Source organism: Echinops telfairi, unplaced genomic scaffold (genome assembly GCF_000313985.2).
Source record: "Echinops telfairi isolate 266 unplaced genomic scaffold, ASM31398v2 ScPeMD7_3533;HRSCAF=4204_0, whole genome shotgun sequence".
Taxonomy (NCBI): domain Eukaryota; kingdom Metazoa; phylum Chordata; class Mammalia; order Afrosoricida; family Tenrecidae; genus Echinops; species Echinops telfairi.
This window is the reverse complement of record NW_022107431.1, coordinates 9,249,605-9,277,029: the sequence shown is the minus strand read 5'-3', so window position 1 is coordinate 9,277,029 and position 27,425 is coordinate 9,249,605. Positions and strand designations below refer to the sequence as shown.

Here is a 27,425-nt window from a genome sequence, read left to right as displayed (position 1 = left end):
CACAGGGCACGGCCACCCTCAGGATCCACGTCCACCACAGGGCACGGCCACTCAGGATCCACGCTCACCACAGGGCATGGCCACTCAGGATCCACGCCCACCACAGGGCACGGCCACTCAGGATCCACGCCCACCACAGGGCACGGCCACCCTCGGGTCACAAGCCCACAGGCTGGAGGCTCATAGGATGCACTCCCCAAGGAGATGCTCAAGACCCGCCCGCGGGCACACAGGAGGTGCTCCCTCCTGCCCGCGGGCACACACGAGGTGCTCCCTCCCACAGGGCCTGGGGCTCCAAGTCAAGCCACAGCTCCCCGTACCAGAAACATCAAATCTCCTCCGGCTTCTCCACTGCACAGGGCGTGTGATGTGCGTGATCGTGTGCGACCTGACTGTCACCTCATGGGCTCTCGTGTCAGTGTGCAAATGTGCGACCATGCCTGTTGACTTGGTTGGTGTGCCCTCATGCAAAGTGCACAAACAGATGTCCTCAGGAGTGTGACAATATGATCTCGTGGGAGGGTGAATGCCCCTGTGTGCAAACAGGTGTGACCCTGGGTGTGCGAGTCTGCAAGCACGCTCGTGTGGGAGGCCTCTTGTGAATGTGTGAGCTTGGTGTGTGTAAGTCCCAACAGGCGGTCTGTGAAGATCCGTGTGAGCAAGGATTCCCAGGGCTCTGTAAACTCAATCCAAGAGGAGCTGATACCAAGGGCTCAAATGGAAAGTAATGTTTAGAAAATGATAATGGCAACATGTGTACAAATATGCTTGATAACAATGGATGTACAGAATGTTGTAAGAGCTGTAGAAGCCCCCAATGAAATGATTCAAAAACAAACCTAATCCATCCTCGCCTTGCAGCTCCCGCCTCGCCAGCCTCACCCCTGTCCTGCCCGCCCCCACAGGGCTCCTTGTTCTGACCCTGACCCCCCAAGACAAGCCTGCCCTCCCACTCCACGCCTGTCCTGCAAACACTGCCTGTGTGTGGCACATCCAGCCCCACGGCCACCCACCCCTTTGTGAAAACAAAGGGCTGGGCACCACCTTGGGTCTCCCCGTGGCCACGCATACTCCCCACCACGCTCCTGTCCCACGAAACCAACCACGAATGCCGTGGGGAGCAGGGCCCGTGCCCACAGTCTTGCCAGGACCCCACGACCACATGACTGCATCAGCCCTGTGTCCCTCCCTCCCAGCCTTGCTCCACTACTCCCTGGAAAGCAGGGGATGGGATTGTGGGATGGCAACTGGGAGCACTGACGGCATTGAGAGCAGGGTGGGGTCGGGTGGGCAGAATGCTCCACAGCTACTAAGTGCCTCCTGAAGCCACGGCCAGAGGTGCTTTCTGGAAGACCAGTTGCAAGGACTCGGTGCTCGAGACTTGGGTAAGACGGGCGCCTGCAAACACTGACGACAGAAGTGACTGTCTAGATCCCCAGTGCTGGGTGGTCGAGGTGGTTATGCCTGGGGCTGGGATCCCGTGATTCGAAACCACCAGCCGCTCCTTGGGAGAGGGACCGGGGGGCGCTTCCCACTCCCGTGAGCAGTGAGTCTCAGAAAGCTGCGGGGGTCACCAGGAGTCAGCCTGGACTGGATGGCAGTGAGTTTGGTTTGGACACACTGAACACTTCGGCTGGCAGAGCGGGAATAAGGCTTCTTCACGAAGTCTAAAACAAAGCCTATTCAAAACCATGCTCTATGGAGTCCTGGTGGCACTGGGCTGTTAACCGCAAGGGTGGCGGTTCAAACCCACCAGCTGCCCCTGAAAGGAAGGGGAGGCTGTCTGCTCCTGCACAGCCGGGGAAACCCTCGGGAACACAGGTGTCTGTCCTGTAGTGCTGCTCGGAGTCTGGCTTTTGCTGTCCTCTCTCTGCCACACTGGCCCTCAGCATGCAGATTCTGCCAGGGGAGGGGGCCTCAGCTCTTCCTCAACCCAGGGTCCTGGGTGAGCCCCGGCTTCCGGGGTGGGGCCGTCTGTGGGGTTTCACACACTTGTTATTAAGTCATCAGGTTTCTCGGGAGGGGCCTGGGGAGCTGGGAGAGAGGTATTTTTATTACCCACCTATCTCTTATTACACAAGAGAAAACAATCTTGCATTATGGCCTCAGCCACGGTACACAAATCGGTCTCGACTGTGAGTCATACGTGCTTGCAAAGGAACTCTTATCACCACATTCCCGTGGGGGGAGAGAGAAACTCACAAAGCAAGGGGCGGGCCTTGTGTGTTTGTGGGTGAATCAACGTTGCCCCTGAGGCCGACCCCCTGCACATACACTCAGTTCCAAGACAGATCCCGGCTGGACTCAAGGGGCAGCTGGAGGGAGGGGTTTCTAGGAAGGCCTTGGAAGGGAGCCAGACTTCAAGTTAAAGCACTGACAGTGGATCTTTGTTTCAGGACGTTGGCACTGGTCCCCGACCTCAGCCCCATAATGCAAAGCCCCGGTGCCGGCCACAGCAGGGGCAGGTACGCCAACCTCGGTGTCCTGAGGAGCAAGCAGGGAGCATTCCTGGGAGATGAAGTGCCCCAGGACAGGGGTGGGCGGGAAGGCTGGGGTTGTCCGAAGGGGCCACCGGCCTCACCCCAATCTAAGCTCATTTCCCCACACTTTAAAAGTGATGAACGAGTCCCAGGGGTGAGCCCTGCCTCTCCCAGGCCTCTTTCCAAAGCCCCTGGGACCTTCACAGTCCAGCCAGGGATGCCATGCATGTGGGGGGGCAGGTGGCACTCAGGGTTCCACCTGAGAATTGGGGCCACGACCTACAGCTGCCCCATCTGGCTGTGCAAGGGTGAGGGGCTGGCTTTGTGAGGGCCAAAGGGGCTGCCTGTGGTGGGGCGGGCACAATGAATGGGTCACTGGTCAGCTACACACCCAGAGCCACCCATGGAGGAGGGGCTGCCTGCGTTAGCACCAGATAAGGGCCGAGTCAGCTTATCACAGCCCTGCGGAGTCACTGCGACCTTTGGGGTAGTCTATCTTTTGGGTAAAAGTTTAAGCTTGAAAGCTTGATTTGCTACTGCCCAAGGTGAGAAGGCTGGGTCAGGGCAGTGCCCGCCCAAGAGGAGGACGTGGTGGGGAGGGGATGGTGACTGGGGGCCTCAGGTACTCGGTCACTGTCCCACCCCAACCTAGGTTTTCCCCAGCCACAAGTCTAGTGTGACCCTACCCTGTCTGTCCTTCAGTCTTCTCCTGGCCCTGCTGTTTTATTTCTTTTTAATCATTTTACGGAGGGCTCATGCAGCTCTTATCACAATCCATCCATCCATCCATTGTGTCAAGCACATTTGTTGCCATCAACATTTCCAAAACATTTTCTTTCTGCTTGAGCCCTTGGTATCAGCTTCTCATTCCTCCCCCCTCCTCCCCCACGAACCCCTGATGATTTATAAGTCGTTGTTTATTTGTCTTACACTAACTGATGTCTCCCTTTACCCACTTTTCTGCTGTCCATTCCCTGGAGGGGGAGTTATATGTAGATCATTGTGTTCTGTTCCCCCATTCTCCCCCCACCTTCCCCTTCCCCTCCTGGTGTGACTACTCCCATTATTGGCCGATTCCCTGTGTTTCCAGTTCCTATCTGTACCAGTGTACATGCTCTGGTCTAGCCAGATTTATAAGGTAGAATTGGGATCATGATAGTGGGTGGGTGGGAGGGGAGAAGCATTAAAGAACTAGAGGAAAGTTGTATGTTTCATTGGTGCTACACTGCACCCTGACTGGCTCGTCTCCTCCCCGTGACCTTTCTGTAAGGGATGTCCAGTTGCCTGCAGATGGGCTTTGGGTCTCCACTCCGCACTCCCCCTCATTCACAATGATAGGATTTTTTGTTCTTTATGCCTGATACCAGATCCCATTGACACCTCATGATCACCCAGCTGGTGTGCTTCTTCCATGTGGGCTTTGTTGCTTCTGAGCTAGATGGCCACTTGTTTATCTTCAAGCCTTTAAGACTCCAGATGCTATCTTTTGATAGCCGGGCACCATCAGCTTTCTTCACTACATTTGCTTATGCACCCACTTTTGTCTTCAGGGATCACGTCAGGAAGGTGAGCATCATGGAATGCCAGGTTAATAGAACAAAGCATTCTTGCATTGAGGGAGTACTTGAGTAGAAGCCCAGTGTCCATCTGCTGCCTTAATACTAAACATATATCGTATATACTCGAGTATAAGCCGGCATGAATATCAGCGAAGGCAACTAATTTTACCACAAAAACTGCCGAAAAATGTGCTAAAAAAACTCGGCTTATACACAAGTATATATGGTAAATATATGTACATAGATCTATTTCCCCATTGTCATATATAAACATATGAACATATGCATATGCCTGTATTTAGGCCTCTATAAATGCCCTTTGCCTCCTAGTTCTTTCTTCTATTTCCTTTTACTTTCCTCTTGTCCCACTATCATACTCAGCCTTCATTTGGGTTTCAGTAATTCCTTTCGGTTACATTGCCCTTGATCAAGACCTCCCTACCAGGCCCCTTACACCCTCCTCACCACTGATTTTGGATCGCTTGTTGTTCCCTTGTCCCTGTGTGTTAACACCACTTCCTTTCCCCCACCTCTCTCTCTCCCATGTCCCTCTGGAACCATCGATTGTTTACCCCACCTATCTTACCTAGATAGACCTGCAGAGATAATATGCACAGACACAGCAAAACAAAGCAACAAAAGAAAACAAAATAACATCAACATCAACAACCAAATACAAAAAGGACCCAAAAAACCCTATAAATAGTTCAAGGTCTGTTTGTTGACCTTTAGAAGTGTTTTCCGGTTGAGTCTGATGGGGTGGCACGCCCTGGCCCCTGCTCTGTTTTTAAACTGTACTTGTGCTTTTATATCTAGTGTCAGAAAATGTGTCCTTTCACTTGGCTTCTGCCCATGGTGTCCCCCAGACCAAGGCCTGCCAACTGTCGAGACGGAAGAGCCAATCCTGTCCCCCACAACAATTTAGACAAAAGTACTGACCAACAAATGAAGTCACCATGATTGGAACCTTTGAAAAGGTTCACTTCAGAGCCCAACCCGGGGTGTTACCAGCATATGGGGGCTCTCTTGTCCCCTACTGTTTATTCCTTAAAGATTGTCTCCACGTGTTCTGACGGTACGGCAAAAGCGTAGTGGGGCTAACCCATTACAAACGCCTCTGCCCGGGAACTATGAAATATTCCTCAGTGTCTGAAAGCTACATTTAGGCCAAATTAACAAACAAAACTTAAATGATAATCAAGTGTAGAATTCAGTCTCAATGTCAACAACAGGAAGCGCTCTCAACAAAGAAGGAGAAAGCACTTAATCCAAACAGCGTCACGACCCACTGGGTCTGAATGGGCTGGTCACTGGACAACAGGACCGCCAACTCTTGTTGCGCTTGCTGTGCCCAAGGGTTAGGTCCGCAGGGGCCAGACCACAAGCCCGTGTGTGCCTTTGTAAGGAGGGTCTCTCCTGTTCTCAGAGACCCAGCTGGAAGCACACATCTGAGCAGAACAGACCGCAGACTCACAGCTACTGGCCAACGGTAACCGATCTGAAGACCCCAGGGTCTGATCGGAGGACCCCCCCAGCCAAGAGCTCCTCTATATGTGGCAGGCCCACAGTGACACCTCTCCATCCTGGGCACCACTGTGAAGGGGTGGCGTGAGGACCCCCCCAGGGGGCTCAGGGAGGCCGGCCTCTGGGAAGAGTGTGTGGCACCAGAAGGCTGGGGACCAGAAGAACCAAGTCTGACCTCTTTCCCTTCCCCTGGGGGTAACCAGCCTGAAGACATGCCCATTTGGAGCTCTCCTGGGGCAGCTGGTCCCAGCAAGAGTGGCAAGGGCCCCCACCAGACACACATCTGCAGGTGGGCGGGCGGGCACAGCTGTGAACCTGACCCTTTCAGAAGTCCAGCTCGGCCAGCAATGCAGTTTGAGAGAGGCTTCTCATTCGGCAGCTGGCCAGGGGCTGCCCTCTCCTTCCTAAGGAGGGGATGGAGGGTTGTGAAAACTCGGGCCCAGGCCCCACCTGGGGGGCTGGCCCGAAGCTGCTATGGCACCTCCCCTCTAGCATGGCCTCGGGCTCGCCTCTCCACACGAAGGGTCATTCTGAGGACGCCGGCTCTCCTCCCACAGACAGACGCCAGAGACTACCCTGAAGACACACTTAGCCGGACGCTAGAGACCCAGGGAGCTCTGCAAACTTACAGGGGCCTTCTTGTCAATGGGCTTGATGACAAACTTCTTGTCATTGAAAGAGATGTTTCTGATTTCACTCCACGGGAAGCCAATCTTTGGGGTCAACCTAAGGTTAAAAAGCACAACAAAAGATGGACTGTTAGACAGATGGACATGGACAGACACGTGTGCACACACGTGCGCACAGGTGCACACATGCACACTCGCTCAAGTGGGCCAAGAGAAGTTTGCATTTCTGTTCTTATTTTCAGTTTCTAACTCAGGAGGAGCTCCCACCTGGCCCTAAGTCCAGCCAGGTGGTTTTCTGGAAGGTTCCAGCCTCCTGAGAGACTGATGCATGCCCATTCACACCCGTCCTCCAGGCCTGCTCTCTCCACCTCCTGTTGCTGGGCTTAAGAGCTGGGCGGTCAACTCTGACCCCTGACCAAGGGTACACTGCCATGTTCCACCTGCATCCTACCTCACCCCCCACCCCACCCCCACTGTGGTCAGAGCTTCTCATATACATGCCTCCTGTCACCCATGCACCTGATTCCATGAGATAAAACCACATTCCTTAACTCAGCACCTGGACCCTTCTCATCGGGCCCCCACCTTCTTAGTTCACAGCCTGCCTTCGGACACCTCGATCTGCCCACTTGCCTCCTGGCCCACTTCCCTCTCCTCTCCTTAGAGCCCAAGCAAAGGGATCGCTGACCGGGGGAGAGGCCAGCCTCTCTCCTGGCAGACACAGTAGGATGATGAACACAATGAATGGAGAATGCCCCAAAGCCCCTTATACTCCTCCCTCCTCAGTTAACCCTGAACGTGAGCCCACACTCAGTGGAGAAGCGTGGGCTGGGAAAGGGGTGGTCGCTCTCCAGGCTGGCTTCCATGTGGCCCTCCCAGAAGCTATCCCCCCAAGGTCACAAGCCCAGCAGCGCATGCACAGCACGAGACTCGGACGCGGGTGCTGGCTGTGGAACAGCACTCCCAGGAAAGGTCACCGCGTGGTCTCAAGACCACGCTGCACACACACCCCACACCCGTCCCTCTGCCAGCAATGCTGTGGAGGTGAAGCCCCAGGGTCTCGCTCTCACCAGGTCCAAGTCAAGAGTCCAGCACAGAGCAGTTCCACCCTGTAGGGCCACCCAAGTCAGGGGTGACTTCACAGCCACACTTGGGATACCGTCCCAGATGTCACCGCAAGAGCCTCGCACCCCACCACTCTGCCACTGCGGCCAGAGAACCGGTCTTTCCCACCCACAGTGCACCTCCCATCCAGAAGGTGGCCGGGACGGGCAGTTCCGCCTGTCTTGTCTCCTTGTGCTGAGCACCTCCTGCTGGTATGCTGTCTTTCCCTCTATCCTAATGAACACGTGCCTATTATCTGGTGAGGGAGTCCTGGTGGGGTTGTGGATAAAGCATTTGGCTGCTAAGTGCAAGGTGGATGATTCAAACGCCCTAGCTGCTGCATAAGAGAAAGACGAGGCACCGTCAACCTGGCTGCACCGTGATCCTAAGTATCGGGCAATGTCCCTCTGGTGACCTGATGTAATTATCCAACGTGTAACCTCCATGATGCTCACAGGCAAGATGAGTGGCACTTAGGCAGTGAGGCAGGATCAGCTGTCTCGAGTCAATCCCTTTTGAGACGGAGAAGAGGTTAAATGAGTGAGCAGAGCGCAGAGGGCCCCTCCACCACCAAGGAAGAACTGGGAGCAGATGCCTCCCTGCGCTGGGGCCTCCTCGGTCTAGGGGAAGATGGATGCCAAGGAATGCTAGAATCACAGACGGTAAAAGGGGACAAGGACCTCCCCGGCTCAAGTGTGCGCCACGGGAGAGAAGGCTTCCGCCTAGAGCTGGCACCGTACATTTGGACCTCTTGCCCCATCCACTGAGAAAAACCATTGTTGTTGAAAGTCACCCCTTGCCGTATCTGGATTACAGAAGAGGCAGAGAACAGAGCCATGTAAGCAGCTCGGCGGCCAAATCCCCACACAGGCGACTCCCAGGCCATGAGGAGTCAAGTGCAATTCTCTGGGCCTATCTTTCTATGAATCTCATGCGCCTTGTTTCAGATCCTAGGAAAACCTGGACTTCAAGCTGGACAGGGGCTATCTTCCAAGGGGCTGGGACCTGGGCCCTCTCTGCTTTCTGGGGTTCCCTGAGCAAGCACCTTCTTCTCAAGCCTCCTGAAACAATTCACAGCCGCTGACCCATGATGACAGCCAGCCCCACTGTCCTGACTTCTGGCCTAGTTCAATGGATGCCATCATCCCTGTCCTTTGTTGGACCAGTGAAAGTTTCCGGAATTAATCTTTAAGTCCACAAGTAAAATGTCAGCTGTCCTTGTTTAAGCTGTCACACCCTGATGTCTCTGCAGTGGCAGGAGTGAGGAGTGGTGGGTGGGAGCTGGTTAGTACCAGCAAGTCAGGGGGCACTCAGAGCATCCTGGTGCCCGACAGGGTCAGCGGCCACCTGGAGAGGCTGGCTACTGAGGGCTAGCCTCAAGCCACTTGAGCAACAAACAGTAATAGATGATAAACTCAATGGCCCTTTCACAGGGGTCGCCTGATCCTTAACAGTAGCAAAATTACACTTATGAAGTAGCAACAAAAATAAGTTCCTGGCGGTGGGGGGGGCGGGGGGGGGCCCTCACCAACCCGAGGAACTGTATGATAGAGTCATGGTATTAGGAAGGTTGAGAACCACTGCCGCAGAGGAAACCAAGTCGAGGGAGCCCTGGTGGTAAAGTGGTTTCACGGTGGCTGCTAACCACAAGGTCTGTGGTTCAAAACCACCAGCCAGCCAGCTCCACAGGGCAGACGTGACCTTCCTACTCCCTGAAAGAGCTACGGTCAATCCACGTATAACCACCACCCAGGGGACAAGCAACAGCAAAGTGGGTGACGGGAAACAGCGGTTGGGGTAAGACATGAAAAAAATAATAATTTATAAATCATCAAGGGTTCATGAGGGAGAGAGCTCATACTGGACACATACGTACCACTGTGCTTGACGTAATGGACGGATGTATGGATTGTACTAGGAGCTGTAAGGGCGCCCAATACAATAGTTTTTAAAAAGAGCTACAGTAGTCTTGGAGACCCCCAGGGGCAGTTCTACCCGGCCCTATAGGGTCATTAGGGTTGGAATCGGCTCTGGCAGGGAGTTTAGCTTTTGGCGTTAGATTCGTATAACTGCCTCGACGGAAGAGAAATCAGTCCCTTCCTTACAGTGAATCCCAACCAACAAATAATAGGTCGGATTGGGGGAATAAAACCAGAACAACTCGAAACAATCCAACGGCCGCAGTAACAACAGTTCCAGGCCAGACTCACCAATGAATACTGGAATATGTGGGAAAGATAGGGAAAGAAACAGTAAGTTTACACAAAGTAGCTTCCCAAAAGATAACCAGGAACAATTGCTCAGCTCTGGTTTCCAGGCCCCCACGTGTCTCTCACTGCGCCCCTTCCCTTGTAGGGTTAATCAGATGGCTGGCAGGCACCCAGGGCCCCTCCGGACAGAGGCTGGACAAAGGGGTGAGGCCGAGGAGGGGAGGAAGCGGAGGTGTGGGAGGTGTGGGTGGTGATCAGAAGGGATAAGGAATGTGGGGGCAGTGTGGGGTTCCTCTAGGTGGTTCTGTGCTGTCGGGAGAATGCCAGCTCGCACTGAACAAACGTTCCACCGATCGTACCCACCAGGGAAGGCTGGGGCTCGTCCCCTCCAGCCTGTGTGCCCCTCTTCTAAAGATAGCATGTCTGCTGAAAGGATGCCCCTTCTGCAAACCTAGGGGTGAGGGGATGGTGAAGCTCAGCACACACACACCCCCATCCTAGGTCAGTCTGTCCACAGAGCTGAGAGTCAGCAATTCTCTCTGCTCAGTGCTCTGGCTGATGGTGACTTGACCCCCGGCTCCTGGTTACACTGGGAACCAAGTGGTCAAAGTTTGCCCAGAAGGCCTGTCGGCTGCCAGCAATAGGCTCGGAGGCTTGGTGGCTGAGGAGAGGAAGAGGCCAGGAGGGCAGGGGTTGGAGCCCTGTGTCTGGGGAGAAAGCCTCCCCGGGGAACTTCCAGCTTGGGGCTCTGTGAAGAGAAGCAGCAGAGAAGACGGGATGGGGCACTGGCTCTTGCTGTGCTTGGAACGAATGAATGTCTCTGTGGGCTGGGGGCAGTGGCCAGCTGACGTGGGCAGGCCCTGGCCTACGGCAGCTTCTAGCGGCCAGAAAAACTTGTTTGGAGGCCTGGCCCCTGACAAAAGCTGGTCATTGAAGCAGCAGGAGCGAGGCGGGTCTTCAGATGCTCCCGGGGGCCGGTGCATGCCCCACTGCCGTACAGCTGCTCCCATAGGAGCCACCCTCTGCTCAGCTCCGAAGGGCCTACAGCCCGAGGCAGGAGCTCTCTGATTTCCTTGACTGCTCATCTCAGTCAGTCAGCCCGGGTCCTTGGGGGGGAACGTCTACAGGGGCCTGAGGGCGATACTCCTCCCCTTGGCAGGACCTGTGAAGGCCCTTCCCCGGGGCTCATGGACACAGCAGCCTCCCACCGTGGGCTTAGTGCTATCATGCAGTCCAGGTCCCCACAGGTCCTGTCCCACTAGCACCTCGCTCTGCTTCAGGCCTGGCCAGGGCACCCTGGGCTGGGATAGGCAACAGCTCTTCTTGCCCACGCCTTTCCTCACCCCCATGTTAGTTCCAGAGAGGAGCGCCTGGGGTGTGGGGAGCTACTCTCAGCAAGGGCAGTGATGATGGTGGGCGAGGCCGGGGAGGCTCGGGCAGGAAGGGTAGGTGACGAACCACAGGCCGGTCCCGGGAGGAGGTGGCCTGGCCTGGGTCTGGGTCTGATACAGCTGGTACGTACCCTTAAGCCCCCCCCCGCCCCCCCACCAGCAGGCTGGCGTTTGGTGAGCCCTTCTGAGCCGCTAGGCTGAGCAAAGCAGCAGAGGAACTCAGGACTAAGGACTCTCTCCTTTTGCAGCTGCCTTTAGGTTCAGGCTCTGCTGAGCTGAAGCTGCTCCTCCTGGATGAGAGTGGGTCTGCGTGTTGGCTAGCGGTTCCCGGAGGCCCCTCGGGGTGTAGGCGCTACTGGCTGGGGTGGCTCACTGGAAGGCCGGAGGGTCCAGCCCACCGAAGACCCCGTGGAAAACAAGCCCACAGAATCAGCCACTGAAAACCTCCGGAGGACTGTTCCCTTCCCGGCTTGGGGGGACTCGAGGGCAGCTGTCTGTCTGTCTCCGCAGCAGAAAAAAAAAGACAATGTGTGCAATGTGAGGGAGGGGTAGGCAGGTGCCCAGAGCCCCTGTCCTGTGAGCCTGACTTCCCCCGAGCAGAGCACCACCGGCACACGGGGCTGGTGTTATGGAAGCCCCACGTCTGACGCCACCACGCACGGCGTACTTCCAGCCCTGACAGGAGCTGTGTGCTTACAGACTCGGACCAGGGCCTCACAGAAGGGGAGAGGGTGCCTTCCCAAAGCACCTGCACCCCTTATCCCAACTCCTCTACCTGCTTCTGAATCCTCAAGGCCCCAGACACTCCCCTACCCCACTCCATGGGCGACAGAAGTCACTGGTGCCCACCTGTGCCCCCAGTACCAGGACCCCCTCCATGGTGGCGAAGCCAGCTGTTTCAGAGGGCCACCCAAGTGTCCCACACCTGGAGAGAAGGACCGAGTTTGGACTCACTTGTCATCCTTCTCGTAAATGTTCAGCCCCAGGGCGTCCACGCCGAGCCAAAGGTCGGTCCCTTTCTTGTTCTTGATCTCGAAATAGTTGATGCCGTACATCTCCAGGTCCTGTGCGATCTTCAGGTACTCCAGCATGGCGCTGTCCCTGGACAGGCGGGGGAGGGGCCGTCAGCGCACACGAGCAACCTGCCATCCATCGTCAACACTGACACACGCGCCGCGAGGGACACCGGGCAACCACACGAGATGGTGGCCCAGATCGGAGACAGCGGGCCAGGACAGTTTGGAGGAAACTATACGGAAACCCACGCTACCGCATAAACCATCGCCCTCAACCACCCCAAGGAAATGTGTTTGGGAAACGCATGCACGCACGCGCTTCCGCACACAGACGCACATGCACAAATGGGCCAAGGGCTGCGGGCTGGTGAGGGGCTGTGCTGCCCCTCTTCCTCCTGGATCGGGGTGCTGACCGCGTCCGCTTCAGCAGTCAGGCAGACCTGCGGCGCCATCTCGTCCTGAGCTCCCTCTCCCTGGCTGCTTCGCACACTGGCCTTTTCAGAGGCACAAGGCATGACTTTCCGAGGCCTTCAGGGGCTCCCAGGCCACCCGCCCTGTGGCCATCATCACCCTGGGCCGTGGTCCTCTCGCCAAAGGCCGCCTGGGTCAGGCAGGGAGCGCCCAAGGGCAAAACACCGCCCAGGCTTCGCCAGGCGACGGGGCAGGGCCCAGGAGGAAGCCGCTCTGGGACGCAGCAGGAAGCCTGAGGTTTCTCACTTCCTGTGGCAACATGTCACACACAGGCCCGGCCCCGCCACACTCGTTTCTGCTTCTGTAATGTCGGCCTTTCCCGCTCGGGACCAACCGTTTCTCTCCTTCAGGACACTGGGGCCCCTCCCTTGACTAACAATGGGGAGTTCTCTGCCCAGACCTTGAGAAAGCTTTTGGGACACAAAAGGCTTCAGTAAACGTGTAAGAAGTCACTTGCAACACCTGATCTTCAGCTCTGCCCAGGGCGCGGGGCTGAGCCAGGAAGCTGCAGCCCTTGCTCACCTGAGCATCCCTCGGTGCTCGGCATGCCACACCTGGATGCGGTCCTCCCACTGGTCTCGGGTGAGCTTGTGCTGGTCCATCACTCTGGGAAGGAGCAGAGCACACGCCGTGTCACGGAGGGCACCTCCATCCTGTGTCCCCAGCACGCAGACCCACTGCCCCCCAGAGTTCTGTCTCCTTGTCCAATGGGCAGCATCGCCACAGACGCCCAGCTAACCTGGAAGGTCTAGATCCCCAGTAGGGAAGCCCCAGTCCTGTTTTTGTGACCAAGACAATGAAGGAATTTCACCCAAGGGGCATGTGGCCAATGGCTAACCCGCTTGGCTGCTGAGCAAAGGACTGTGGGTCTAATGCCTCCCTGAGGCGCCTTGGAGGAAAGGCCTGGGGGGTCTACTTCTGGAAAATCTGCCCGGCAAACCTTATACAAAAGGGGTCAGAATGAGTCAGTGTCCAGGTGGCAGCTGATTTGCCCTCCTCCCCAAAGGAGACCATGTATGTGCACCCCACCCCGGTGAAGAGGCACAGGGACCATGGGGGCCACGTGTGGCCAGATGATGTCACACTCTCCCCTCGTGGCTCAGCGGTCCGTCCCAGGAGGACAGGTGGTTGGATATGTGTGTTTCTGGAACGTTCCGCTCCTCCAGGCAGGCCCGAGGCCCAGAGGAGGTCCAGAGCCCGACAGCCCGCTCACTCACCTTTGGGGGATCAAGCGCTCGGAGTTGAGGTACCCCGACTTGTGGGTCTCTTTGTTGTAGTCCCCAAACTTGGCCTGCACGGCGTAGGACCCCAGGAGCACGGCCGTCTCGGGGGGGCAGTAAATCTCGTCGCTCAGGATCCCGTCCTTCACTTGCAGGAAGAAGAGCTTCTGGGTGATGTCCTGGATGAGCTCCTCCGGCACGTCTTCCGGGTAGAACTTGGCGCGGAATTTGAACTGGAGCGGGTTCTCCTTTCGGAGTTCCTGGGCGGACACCTGGGGACACACAGCCGGCTCAGTCCAGAGCCCCACCTTCTGGGGCCCACCACCCACTTGGAAGGGTCTTCAGGCTGGTTTCAGAGGCTGCCCACCATTCTGAGTAGTCTCTCTGCACACAGACCAGCAGAGTCCTGCACTTTGTGGGAAGTCTAGCAACAGCTGGCTAGTAGCCCACCACAGCCATAGCCTGACCCTCCCCTAGCCCCCCATTTCTAGGACTCAGGCCTCCCATGACAGAGAAACTTGGATTTAGATCCTACCTCCCCCACCGCCCTGGGATCCGGGAATCCAGCCATCTGGCCAGGGTCTGGCACTGGGTCACACATAGCACCTACTACTCACTGGCCCCCTCGCCTCCACTCTCGGTTAAGAGGTTTGCTCAGAGGGTGGAGAGAAGCCGACATTTAGCTTCTTCCTGTCATTCAAATTGCCCTGTGGAGACACCCAGTCCTCGGAACAGGACGGTGATCTGCCAAGTGGTCAAACAGAACAGTGACAGGCCCTGACACCACAGTGGTGGGCCCTGGTTTAGAAGACCAACACTCTGAAAAAGAAAGGCCGAAGGCGGGAGAGGGGCTCGGCAGTCCCCCTGTAGTCTTCGTGCCAGGCTAAGTGAGCAACGAGAAGGGGGGTGGGGGGGTGCAACCAGCCAGTGTCCTCATTTACTGGAAGCCCGCAGCCTTTTGTCTGTTCAAACCTTTACACAAACAGACAGGGGCCAACAAAAGGCAGGGCTAAGGGGCTCGAGTTTCAGTGTCAACAGGTGGGCCCACATCTAGCTAACAGCCTGTAAGTGGTTAACCCCGACTTACCTTTTTATCAAGTTTCAACCAGGTAGGAAATCCTTTATTGTCCACATACTGGAGGCCAAAGTACCACACTTCCCGGAGGCCGATAGTCTTAACCACCTTGGAGAGGCAGAGACAGAGAGTCATCAGGGGGGTGCCACGGCCCCGGCCCCGGCCCCATCCACCCCCACAGTGGCCGCAGTTGGCTTTCATGGAAAGCCAACTCTCAAGTCATGCAGTAGCAACAAAGACCGTTGAACCCGGGTTATAAATGACTAATTTTTGTACGAACTTGAGCAGACTCAGAGCTGTCTTTATAAAACCACCCTCCTCCTTCCTCTAACTCCTACATGGCTTCCGGAGCACACGGGGTAGGGGTGAGGGTGAAGAGGGAAACGCTGTGGGCTGTTGTTGTGGGTGACCAGATGGCCGGTTTGGGGTGGAGCCCCAGCCAGCACAGGGTGTCCTCCACTCTGTGTATCCAGACAGAAATGTCACCTCTCAGGTACACCCACCTGAAAAAGGAATGACCAGGGAGCAATCCTCCCCGGCTCTGCTGGCTGCTGTGCCCATGTCCCAGCTGGCCTGAGCCTGAGCTAACTAGGAATAGGGAGACCGTGCCCCAGGAAGGCAGGACGTAGTGGAGGCAAGTGTCCTGGATGAGAAGACTCATTACATGTGCCAACGGGGACTGTTGTCTTTTACCAAAAACCCAAACTCACTGCTTTGAGTCGATGCTAACTCACAGCAGGGACAGGGTGGAGTAGAACTGGCCCCTGGGGGTTTCTGGAGCTAAACACCTTTACGGAAGCAGACGGCTAACCTTGCAGTTAGCAGCCCAAGGCTTACTCCACGGAGCCACCAGAAGCGTGAAGTTTGGATATATGAAGGGGTAGGTGGGGTCACCACTCTAGCTCCTGGCAATGCCAGATTTCACAAAGTAAATTTCTCCCACGTCCTCGAGGGGAGGAGGTCTCTCGTGCAGCACTGTGGAGACAGCTCCTGTCTAGAGGGTGGTCTTACGGGGGCCCAGCACCAGTCCAGGTGGATCCCGAGGGACACCAGCACAGAAGTGGGCGTTCAGGGCCCTGGCTGGCTGTTAAGTTTAAATCCCATGGTGTGTACAGCTAGACCTGCCGAAGGCTGTTCTTACGTTCTGCGTACACGACTTTTCTCATAATGTTCTAGAAATGACCTTTGTGACCTAGAGCTCTTGCTGAAAGTAAAATCTGAAATTCTAGGTAACTCCTGGCCGGCACTCGTGTCCTCAACTCCTGCAAACAGGGGAGATGCCACTGCTGCGCCATCCTCTGGGCGCTTTCTCGGCTCCTGCTCTTGTGAGGCGGCATTGCTCATCTGGTCACGCCCTTCCTCCCCCAGCCAGCAGCAGCAGCCCGCTTCGCTTCCTCTGCTTAGGCCACAGCGTTCCCCCTACTGCCACAGCCTCCTTCACTAGGGCAAGCTGGGCATCCTGTGGCCACGTTGAGGCACCTATGGTCCAAGCTGAGCTGGGGCACCTGCCTCTGGCTGCCCTGCTAGGCCTCGTGTCTTGCTGCAGTACCTCAAGTGTAAAACTCCTTGGGGATCATTTCTAGCAGCCCCTCACCCACTGACGTCTACAAATGGCACCGTAGCAGTAAAGAACCTTCCTGCCAAATACTAATCATCACTGCCATCGAGTGGGTTGCAGCTCGTAAGGACCCAGTAAGGACGGAGTAGACCTGCCCCTGTGGGGTCTGAAGCTGTAACTGCCCAGGAGCCCCTAGCCTCATCTTTCCCCAGCAGACCTTTTGGTTAGCGGCTCAACTCCACCAGAGCTCCTGTCTCTGGCTGGCTCTAAAAACCAGCCACAAAGGGAGGATGCAGCGTTCCTGGGAAACGCTCCTCGCCCCTCCACCCCAGGCTGAGACGCACCAAGGGCCCAAACACAAGGTGAGGCTGCACCCTCCTCTCGGCCCAGGAATGGCTTTCATGGCAGACCCTGGGAAGGAAGCTGTGTGTGTGTGTGTGTGTGTGTGTGTGTGTGTGTGTGCGTGCACACTTCACCCGTGACTCAAGCAGCTAGCTCAGTGGTTCTCAACCTTCCTAATGCTGAGACCCTTTAATACAGTTCCTCAGGTTGTAGTGACCCCCCCCAACCATAAAATTATTTTTGTTGCTACTTCATAACTAATTCTGCTACTGCTTTGAATAGAGCGACCCCTGTGAAAGGGTAACTCAACCCCCAAAGGGGTCACGACCCGCGGGTTGAGAACCGCTGACCTAGCAGGACACCTGCGTGATAGTCCCAGTGTGGCCCTGACAAATTGGAGCACTGGGACAGAATCCAGTTACCACATGCGTTAGTCCAGGTTAACTAGAGAAACAAATCTAGAGATACTCGTGTGTATAAGGAAGAGCTTTATGTACAAGAGCAATTGAATACTGAGAAAACACCCAGCCCAATTCAGATCAGGTTCATAAGTCTGGTAATAGCCCATGTGGCCAATACCAATCTATAAATTCCTCCTCAGACTCATGAAACACATGCAATGACGCCGAATGAAGGAAGATCACAGGCCAGTGGGTGGAAAGTCTTGTGGATCCAGTGGTGGTGGAAGCATCTCAGTGTTGGTGTGAGCCTCCAGGTGGTTCCTCCAACTCCAAGGCTCTGGCTCTACTAATGTAGCTTCGTGTGGCTTGTCAACAGGAATGTCTCGCAGGGAGTGAGCACGTATCTGGCCTCCAGTGAGTTATTTATCTCTTGTTTGTGCCTCCCAAATGAGGTCATCCAGCTGCGACCTGACTGACAGGCCAGACTCCACCCCTTCGCAAGTTGACAGGTTATGTAATTGCCACACCACAGGAACATGCTGGGATTCCAAGGTGGGTGGGGCTTACGGGAGAGGAGATTTAAGTAACACGTGAAGTGAGCAGGGGGGTGAGGGTGGGCTGGAACTTACGTTCACAGCCCTTCAGAGCTCTTTAAAACTCCTCCATGCCGGGACCCGATTTGGGGACTGGGACCACTGGAGCCCATGAAGGAGCTTCCTAGATCTTGGTCACCTGCACAGGTAGTGTCTGCTCATCTTTCGCCTGCGTACAGGTAGGAGGAGGGAAAACCCTCCCTGAGCACTCAGTCCCTGAGCCTTTCACGAAGAAATATTCTCAGCTTCGTCCAGGGCTGTCGGGGTGGACGTGCCCCAGGAGGGGGGGCTTCAGGAATCAAAGCTGCGCTGCAAAGTGAGACGCCTAGTTAGAGTGGGGGGTTGTGGAAACTGGCTTCCCCAGTGCGAGCCCCTGGGTTCACCCCTGTCGCACGTGCCCACTGGGCTGATGAGACACCTGGGGTCAACCTGCATCTCCAGAAGAGTAAGGTCACCAGGGTTCAACGACCCGGCAGGGCTGCCCTGGCCCTGCCTGGATGGATGGATGACCAGGGTTAGGGCCTTAATCTCACCGAGACTCCATTTTATCATCTGTGACACACGTGTATTAGACCAAGGAAATTTCCAAGGTCTGCTCCAACCTCAATGTCCTTAGATTCTCTGAAACGAGACTCAGAGACTCAGACGAGAGATTCAGTGACATCCAGCCCCATCACTGAAGGGGACTGACGGGAACTGGGTGCCGAAGGAAGGGGGCAGGTGGACAGCCCGAAGCCCCTAGTCCATGTGGGACAGAACAGCTTGTCTCTTCACTGAGGTTTAGATAGAAAAACTTGCCGACTGAAGTAAGGGTCAGCCAAGCTTTTGCTCCAGCGAACCGATTCTTCAAGGGGCGAGGGACAGAGATACGCTGCTTTAACAGGATGGCTGATGGGATGTTAAGGTACTCTGGAATCATCTACCTTCAGATCTTCTCAAGACTTGCCACATTTACCAAATTTGTGTGATTATGTTTTTTCCTTCATCTTCTTCCCCACCCCAATCATCCACAATGATTGATATGGATGGAGTTCTGGGTTCATTTCGACACCCGCTCAGCCACACCTCCGTTCTGCAGGTGAACGTCGGAAGGAGATCCTTTACAATGAAAACAGAGCGCCCCGGCTTGATGCAATCGTTCAGTGTTTAGGGGGCTGTGGGTGTTCTGGTGGTGTCACGGTTCCATGTTGGACCGCTAACCACAGGTCGGCAGTTCGAAACCACTAGCTGTTGTTCCTTGTTGCCTCCTCCCGTGAGATCTGCCGACTGGAGCTGAACATCTCCAGCGCTCCGTGAAGAGACAACAGGAAGTGCAAAAGAAGAAGAAAGAAGCCACAGCGCCTAACCACATGCTGAGGAAGTCAGTCAAGGGGCCTGCCTCTTCCCCTGCACCGCACCCTCCCCCCACCCCCACTGCCTCTCACTGCCACGCCCAGGCCACCACTGGCAAGTCAGGGACTAGCTGCTGGCTGTTCTCACAGCTCACGGGTAAGCAGTTTCTACACTTTTTTAAAAAAAACAGTTGGAGGCGGGAATCACATGTGTCTACATAGACACTCCAACTGACACACAGTCACACCTATCCGCCCATCAAAACCACCAGCCGCTCATCTGGAGGAAGACGAGGCTCTGTGTCCCCGTAACAACTGACAGCCTCAGGCACCCTCTCCGGGCACTGTGCATCAGAACTGCAGCAGGCACGTGCTCAACGCCTAACTAGCAGTTGATGGCTGAACCCATCAACAGCGGTGGGGGAGAAAGATGGGGCAGTCTGCTTCCGTGAAGATTTGGAACCCTCTGGGGCCGCCTGCTCTGCCCTACGGGTTGGCTATGGGTCAGAATGGGCACCACCGCCATGGGGTCGAGTTTACAGACAGAGAAGAATGCAGACAAACCCAGTGGTGTCTTTATTGAAACAAAATTATCTGGTGATTGCCAGAGAAAGACACACAGACACATACATGGAAGCTCAAGTTCAAAGGCACTGACCTGATCAAAAAGCTGCTTCCCAGTGGTGTTTGGCTGGATGGCGAACTCCAGCTCCGCATCCATGGTGGTAACCCGGACATTGATCTGGAAAAGAGGGCAAAACCCGTCACTCAGACTGCACGGGGTGGGGTGGGGGTGCTCTGCTCTCTATCAGCCTCCTCGGCAAGGCAGCAATAGAAAGTCCCTCTCGCACACTTGTGTGTGTACGTACACACACACACACACACACACACACACACACACACAGTGGATGAAGCCTCGGTATTCACACAGTGTTGGCCTCAAACATGTGGCCTCTCTGCTTCAGACAAAACATTCCCACTTGGATCTGAACTGTTTTTCTACCAAAACGCGTTGATAACGGTGACTATTTTTCCACACACCACTGCACTGGGCCCCAACAGCCCACGGGCTGGGCCTGCAGCGGAAACGGTTGGCCCTGCGGGTGGCCCTGCGGGCGGCAAAGCCAGGCAGCAACGTGGAGGCAAGAGGTTTCTGTGCCCTTCGACCGGGTGGATTCCCGGTGAGAATTCACTCAGCCCGGGCGTGAAAAGAGAGATAGGGAATGGAATCCTGAAGGTTTATGGCAACACCAGGGGCCGTCTAAGCAGACAGAGACGGGGCGGAAGCGGCACATGGAGGAAGGCAGGGTGTGGGGAGCAACTGAACACCCATTCTGAAGGCAGCGGAAGCACGGGCATCGCTTCTAAAAATCACAATCACAAGAAACAGTGGTGCACGCACGGCCCACCGATGCCAGCGACCAGCTTGACCAGACAGCAGCCACAGTGATGCCACCTGGAGGGGGGAGGGGCTTGAGGAACGCTTCTAATGCTGCCACCTAGGTGCTTGTCTCCCAAAGCAGACTGACTTCAAGGTCGTTTTCAAACGTGTCACTTGAGAAAAACCCAGACGCATATGCATATGGAGAACACTCCCGGTCTGGCAACCTTTCTGCCAGGACCTGAGGAAACTGCTAGGCACTCCCTGCCATGCCACCAGGCCACCGCAGGGCTACGCCGGGCTACACGCCAAGACCACTGTGCCGGCCGTTTCTCAGCCATTCCTGACACAGGAAGCTTCGCTCACATCTAGCTGACAAAGCCCTGCCCCCAAGCCCTACGCGGAGCTAGAAACTGATTGAGGAAGGAAACTGGTCTTTCTGGAACATTCCCAGGCCCCTGAACCAGTAAATCTTAAAGGTTCTCTGACTGAAATAGTATAAAGGGGGGGGGGGGGGGGAGATGACAATTTTCCACAATGTTAAGAATGAGCACCCCCACCCCCCACCCTGCGCTCCAAGCGCCCAATTTAACAACACGGAGTTCACTGAGAAAACAAGGCTAGACACTTTCAAGTCTTCAGCCTTATTACAATATAAAGAGCCAGGCATTTCTCATTTCCTGTTGGCAATGGGTTATTTAAAAAACAAAACCTACCCACAAAATGGCAGTTAGAAAGCCTAAAATAAAGCAGGGAACCCTCCCAGTTTGGGTTCTAAGGGCACATATTAGAGATGGGAAAAGTGGCCCCGGCGTCAGATGTTCCAGTAACAAGCCCTGCTCCCAATTACATAGTCAGCTGCCAGCGATGACATAGCACATTCGGGTAAAAGGGGAGTGGAGTCGGGCCAAGGAGGCCTGAGCCCAAGTTTTCTGACTCTCCCTGTTCCTCAAACACCAACCAACCAAGGCCAAGGCTTCTCCACTGGTTAAAACAAGCTGAGAATACCGCAGTCCACACATAAAACCAACCCCACCCACAGCCACAGAGGCCATTCTAATGCACAGCAGCCCAATAGGAGGCCTTCCAGGTTATGAACCTTTCTCCCTCAGAGCCCTTGGTGGATTAGAACAGCAGACCTTGTAGTGAGCAGCCCAACGCTCCCCAGGAGTCTCGAAATCTTACACCCCCCTCCCCATTGGAGGACAATGGGAAAATGCCATTCTGAAACCAAGGGCAGTGACCATGAAAGAGATGGTGGGAACCACTGTGCAATGATGGACAGGCATTGAGGCTTTAAGGTTCTGAATCAGGTTTTGACTCAAAGGTCACCCAACTCCAAGCAGGAAGGAAGTGACCGTCTTCAAAATGAAGCTTACAGCGGGGCTATGTGTCACACCTCATGTGGGGGAGTGGAACTTCTTAATCTGGCTCTTCTACCCATGCCTCGGTACCGCCCACCAAAGGACTGGGTGGGAGTCCCTGGTGGTGCCAATGGTTAAGAAACTCGACTGTTAATTGAACGGTTGGAGGTTCAAGTTCACCCAGAAGTACTTTACAGGAAACGACATTCTAAGTGTAGAAGTGGTTTCTCCAGAGAATCACTTCCCCCCACCAAAAAAAGTATTGCTCAATGTGACTGAGTGGTGGAATGATACGCTATCAGTAAGAGCTCCCACATGACTGGGTGGGACTATGCAAAGAGGGCCTGTGGCTCATGCCTAGAGGGGATGGGTCAGATTTAGTTCCCACCCTCCTAGCTACACGGATGAGCCATCTTTGAAACTGGAAGAACGAGAAGTCCCAGGGCCACTGGAAGAAGTCTCTAGTGCAGCATATTTGAGATCTTCGTCTGAAGTGGGGGTTGATGCAGGGCAAGGAGACCGGGAGACAGAGTGGAGGGCTGGCTTCCTGGCCCAAGGAGGCAGAGGCCAAGGGACCGAGAGGCTGAGAAGCTGAGGTCTTGAGACTTGGCTGCTGGCTGAGGAAAAGTGTTGCTGTGGGCCAATGACTGCATCCTTACTGTCTACTGATGGTGACTTGCGGTAGCTTATTAACTTCCTTAACCAACCCCCATCATTGTGAAGCTTGTCTGTGTGGCCATCACCTTGAATTGTACAATCCAGCACAGAAGTTAAGGGTCAAGAAAGATGGAGGAGGGAGGCATGTTAGACGCCTGCCTCATGGCAAGAGGGAGGTCAGATATGCCACCTCTCCCCTGCCCGCAATGCCATCTACTGAACCATTATAGACCCGAGGCTCCCATCGCAAGAACATCAACTGAATATTGGCAGTGCCAACACAAGCCACTTGGCTAAGTCTCCGCCAGTGGGGTCTGTCCACAAATATTCTGCCCAAGCTCGATGCTCATGGGAAATCACAGAGTACTGTCAAAGATCATCAGCTTAAAGGTGACTTAACTTGTTTTGGAAGCCCAGTAATCCAAGACATTAGCTCCAGGAGCCCTGGGTGGTGCTGTAGGTTAGGCAGTGAGTGGGCTGCTAACCGCAAGGTCGGTGGTTCAAACCCACTAGCCACTCCATGGGAGAAGGATGAGGCTGGCTACTCCTATCAAGAGGTACAGTCTCGGAGACCCTGTACAGAGTCATTGTGAGTGTGATTGCACCTGCTAGATGGTTTGGTTTTGGTTGAGCTACAGGAAGGAAAGAATTGCACCTGGTTATGCCGTATGGTATAAGCAATCAGCTGCTGACCCAAAGGTTGCTGGTTCAAACTCACCAGCTGTGCTGCACAGGAAGACGAGACAGTTGCTTCGGTCAAGAATGACAGCCCGGGAACCCCTTATGAGGTAGCTCGACTCGATCCTGGGGGGACTCTGTTAGGAGTCAGAGTCCGAGCAACAGCAGTGGACACCGGAAACCAACAGACCTCGCCCGCCAGTGTGTCCAGTCCCCTGGCCTGTCGCAAGGAGCTTTTTTGACTTTCAGAAATGATAAAGCCAAGTTGATTTTTGTCCTTGTCCGTGTCCATGTCCGCTCATGCTACTTCATGTGCAAGTTGAGATGGGAGCACTCCCGAGAGCTGACCTGAGGCCTGGGGGTGTCACTGGAATGTGGGGTGGCACAAACATGTATGCTGCAGCTCAATCCCAAACTGCAGAATGTCTAGCACCCCTGAGTCCACCCACAGGTACACCCCCATCATGGTAACATCGCAGTGACCCCTTCCCCATTCCCAATGCTGCCTGGGGGAGGAGAAGGGGCTGCCATCTCCGAGGAGCAATCATGGATGCTAAATCATTCCGTATTTAGATGGGCTATTTCGATTTTACAGGTCTTTAATGTGATGCCGAAATACAGGGTACACCTTTATCAACCTGTACGATGAAAGGCAGACGCAGGTGCCAGGACCAGTAACTTACGACCTTGGGTCCTTTCATCCCATCCCCGGGCTACAAAGAAACCAGGCTACAAAGAAACCAGGCTTTTGCAATTAAGTAGCTGTGTCTAAATCTCAACTCTCCCTGACTACTTGTGTGTTAGGTTTCCAGGGAACACCACTGTTTTCCATGAGCTCAAAGGACTTGGAGGCAAGCAGGGGGCTTGTCTTTGCAACAGCACCATAGAAATACTGTGGGATCGCATGGTTCTGGTATTTGTGTGGATGGTACCACAGGAACTAGATGTCCTCGGGCTTAAACAGCCCACCCACAAACCCAGGGCCCGTGCAATGGCTGGAGTGCGCACGCAGTTATCAATTTTTATCATCTTGGCAACCCCCCACCCCCACCACCCGCCCTGGTCACAGGTTATTTTTTTTATCAAAGGCTACAGAGCTACATGTGATAGGACATGTGACTACTGCATTACTTCATCATGTCGAATCTATGCAAAACTGGGCTTTTTAAAAAACATGTTAAGTTTTGCTTGGGTGGGGATCAAAATTTCGTTTTGTTCATGTACCCCCCCTCCCCCCCACGTACAAGCACACACACAAACTACCATGTGGCTGATGGTGCAGGCAACTTAATAATTCATGTCTTCCCCGCCAAACATGATTCCACTTGAAGCTAAAATCCGACACCATATTAAGAGTCTGAAAGTGTTAAACCGCTCAAAGACCCAGATATAATCAGAGCCTACTGTTTAGAATGGAAATCTATAAATAAGCTTTGACGGGGTTGGGGTATAGCTGCATCCTTCAGATGCAAAAAGGACATGGCATTGGTATAACTTAGACACACACCCAGACTTTTGGAACTAACGGACTTACCTGAATATGGGTCATGAAAACTTGGTATTGAAGCTAAACGAGCCCCGCAGCCTGCCCCGAAGAAAATGAGGTTCTATTGAAGAGAAGTACAATTCCACCTGACCCTATTTAGCAGAAGACCCACTGGCTCTTCTTGCCCCAGAGAGCCTCGTTTAGAGGCATGCTTGTTTCCGTTTCAATGGGAGAAGTCGTGTGTCTGTCCTGAGTACAAGCCCCTAAGACAAATGTCTAAAAACAAAAACAAGGATAAACTTGATTTCAAGTTTTAAAGGAACACGGTCAACTGGACAGTGAAGCTCCTGACACTTAAGAAAAACTCTGTCCGTTTTCTGGACCTGGGGAAGGACCTGAGTCCCACAGACACTGCGTGCCAGGCCGCTTGACTACAGAAGGCCTTTCCTATTGACTTTTGGCACTCAGCATGCATACGCCCTTCTTTGCCTTAGTTAATGAAGTTAACGAACACGTAACTGTAACAGAGGCTCTACCCTTCCTGTGCCGAATAATCTACTCTTTGAAAAGGTTCTATTTGATGTTCTTATTAGGGGCTAGCACCGCCTAACACTGAAGAACCCTAACTGCTTTTCCCCTGAATGTCACAAAGGTAGGACGCTCACTCAGCTAATCCCGTTTCCCAACCTGCCTTTGGCGTGCAATCCGTTAACACCAATTAAACACCACGAATAAACACCTAGGAGGTATCCATGAAGGAGCCCAGTGGGTGTGGGGGGTTCTATGCCGGGCCGAGCGCTCACCCATCAGGCGGGTGCTCTGGGGAGGAAAGCCTCAGTTTTCTTCCCTTGTGAAGATGTAAAGGCTTGGAATCTAAAGATTTTAAAGATTTAAAGTCGTGGTAACCGGGACAGTTCTACTCTGTCCATCCGGACTCAACGGCAGGGAATGAGGGTGACAGGACTCCCGCCTCCTACGCATGCGGAGGCTGGACAACAAATCGGGAAGATGACAGAAAACGGGTGTCTGAATTCCGGCGCTGGCTTAGACTATGGAAAGCACCGCGGACGGTCAGAAGATCAAACAAATGTGTCTGCAGGGAGTGCAGCGGAATGCTCTTTGGAGGTGCGAATGGCAAGACGAGACTTCACCTCAGGAACTGTGGGCGTGCTATCAGGAGCACAGTCCCTGGAGAAGGGCATCACGCTCGGTAAAGCAGAGGGGCAGGGAAACAGTGGGATTCTCCATGAGATCGACTGACCTAGTGGCCGCCACAATGGGCTCAAACAACAAGTACTGGGGCTGGGCAGTGCTTCCTGTTTCGGGCAGAGTGGTTCACGAGTCGGAACTGACCTGACGGCCCCTAACAACAATAAACAGGTGCACTGGGACAAGTAAGTGAGCGGCACAGATCCACAGAAAGGTTAGGGGCTTAAACCCACCCAGCGGCACCGAGGAAGAAGGCCTGGTGATCTATTTTTATAAAGGCTACAACAACAACAAAGGAAGGAAAGCACTCGGGTGAGACTGTCTTACACGCTCAGGACGTGTTGTCAGGAGACCAGTCCCTGGAGAACATGCTGCTTGATAAAGCAGAGAGACAGTGAAAACGGGAAGGTCCTCAAGGAGACGGATGGACACGTGGTTGCATGAATGGGCTCAGGCACAGGAACCGTGGGGAGGATGGCGCAGGACTGGGCAGGGTTCTGCTTGTTGTGCGTACGGTTGTTATGGGTCAGAATCGACTGGATGGCAGCTGACAACATGGACCAGATCTATTCTGAGACACCCAAGGTCACTGAGTCAAAATGAACACCAACAGAAATGGGTCTGTGGTGGTTCTTGGTTTTTTGGTTGGGGTGGGGGGTGGGGGCAGGTGACTGGGTGGTTTAGGATCATGGCCATGTGACAGGTACTATTAACTCAAGAAAATTAGACCTTCCATGCCCTTGAACTGCTTATAACTTATCAAACATCTCTGGTGCCAGGGTCCCTGTGGTGAAATGATTTAGTAATGGCTCTTTTATACAGGTCTTTGTAAGTTCCACCAAATAACTGGGTGGGACGACCACATGCACCTAGGTTGTGAGGAACCGTGGTGGAGGGGGATCTGTCGGTGTGGCCATGCCATTGGCATATAAGTTGGCTGTCTCGGATCCCATGACCATGAAGGAAAAGGAGTCACCAGTAGATCGAGTGCAAGATCCGTGTCTGAAGTGGAAGGGGCAGCAGAGGCCGAAGAAGGGGCATGGTGACCATGAGGCCCCATGGTGGGCTTCCCAGCCTAGAGAACGAGGTAGAAGCCAAGCGACCACATGACCGAGAGGCCAAGGACCAGAGGGGTATGCCTGCCAGAGTGGCTGTGGGGTGACACTGGGAACAAAAGAATTGCAGTCTTACCATTTTCTAACCTGTCAGCAGCCCTCTAAGCCCCTCCATCCTGCGCATCATCTGTGAGTTCTTGTGGCCACCGCCAGCAGTTACCAGACCCAGCAGAGAAGGAGAGTGCCATGGGAGGGCTGGCTGGTGTCAGAACAGGGTACGAAGAACGGAGTGGGAGGACTGTCTGACCTCTGCCCCGTGGCCATTGGCCTTGGGCTGGTGTGGAGTTGGGAGACCCATTTTGTGTAGCCAGAGGGAGTCAGACATGACTTCCTCAGCATTTCTGCAGTATACAAACTAGACTCACCCTTAGAATCAGCCAGAACGGTTTGAAACAAACAAACATGTTTCTAAGCCTCAGGTTCATAAATATATATATATATGCTACTATTCAAGTCCCATGTAGATAGGTCACCTTTGGAGATTTTTGGAATAGGGGGAAGGAATAGAGCTGGTTCAAGAACCAGCTCTTCGATCGTGAGGGCCTGTGACCTATCTGTAGAGGGTTGATCAGATGGCTCCGGGGCACTGGCTGGGTCTATGGTCTGAAGGGCTGTGGCCCAGTTGTGATGT

The 27,425-nt window shown here is 54.4% G+C and overlaps 1 protein-coding gene across 1 annotated transcript in view; it reads right to left on the bottom strand.

Moving 5' to 3' along the window:
* The window catches only part of EZR (ezrin), a 62,394-nt gene that overhangs the window by 4,873 nt on the left and 30,096 nt on the right, over positions 1 to 27,425 (bottom strand). The window contains exons 3-8 of the mRNA XM_004701928.2: positions 19,563 to 19,646; positions 14,692 to 14,787; positions 13,602 to 13,876; positions 12,907 to 12,990; positions 11,852 to 11,998; positions 6,193 to 6,289 (exon numbers count right to left, since the gene is read on the bottom strand). Coding sequence (XP_004701985.2) covers positions 6,193 to 6,289; positions 11,852 to 11,998; positions 12,907 to 12,990; positions 13,602 to 13,876; positions 14,692 to 14,787; positions 19,563 to 19,646 — 783 coding nt within the window. The remainder of the gene's footprint in view (positions 1 to 6,192; positions 6,290 to 11,851; positions 11,999 to 12,906; positions 12,991 to 13,601; positions 13,877 to 14,691; positions 14,788 to 19,562; positions 19,647 to 27,425) is intronic.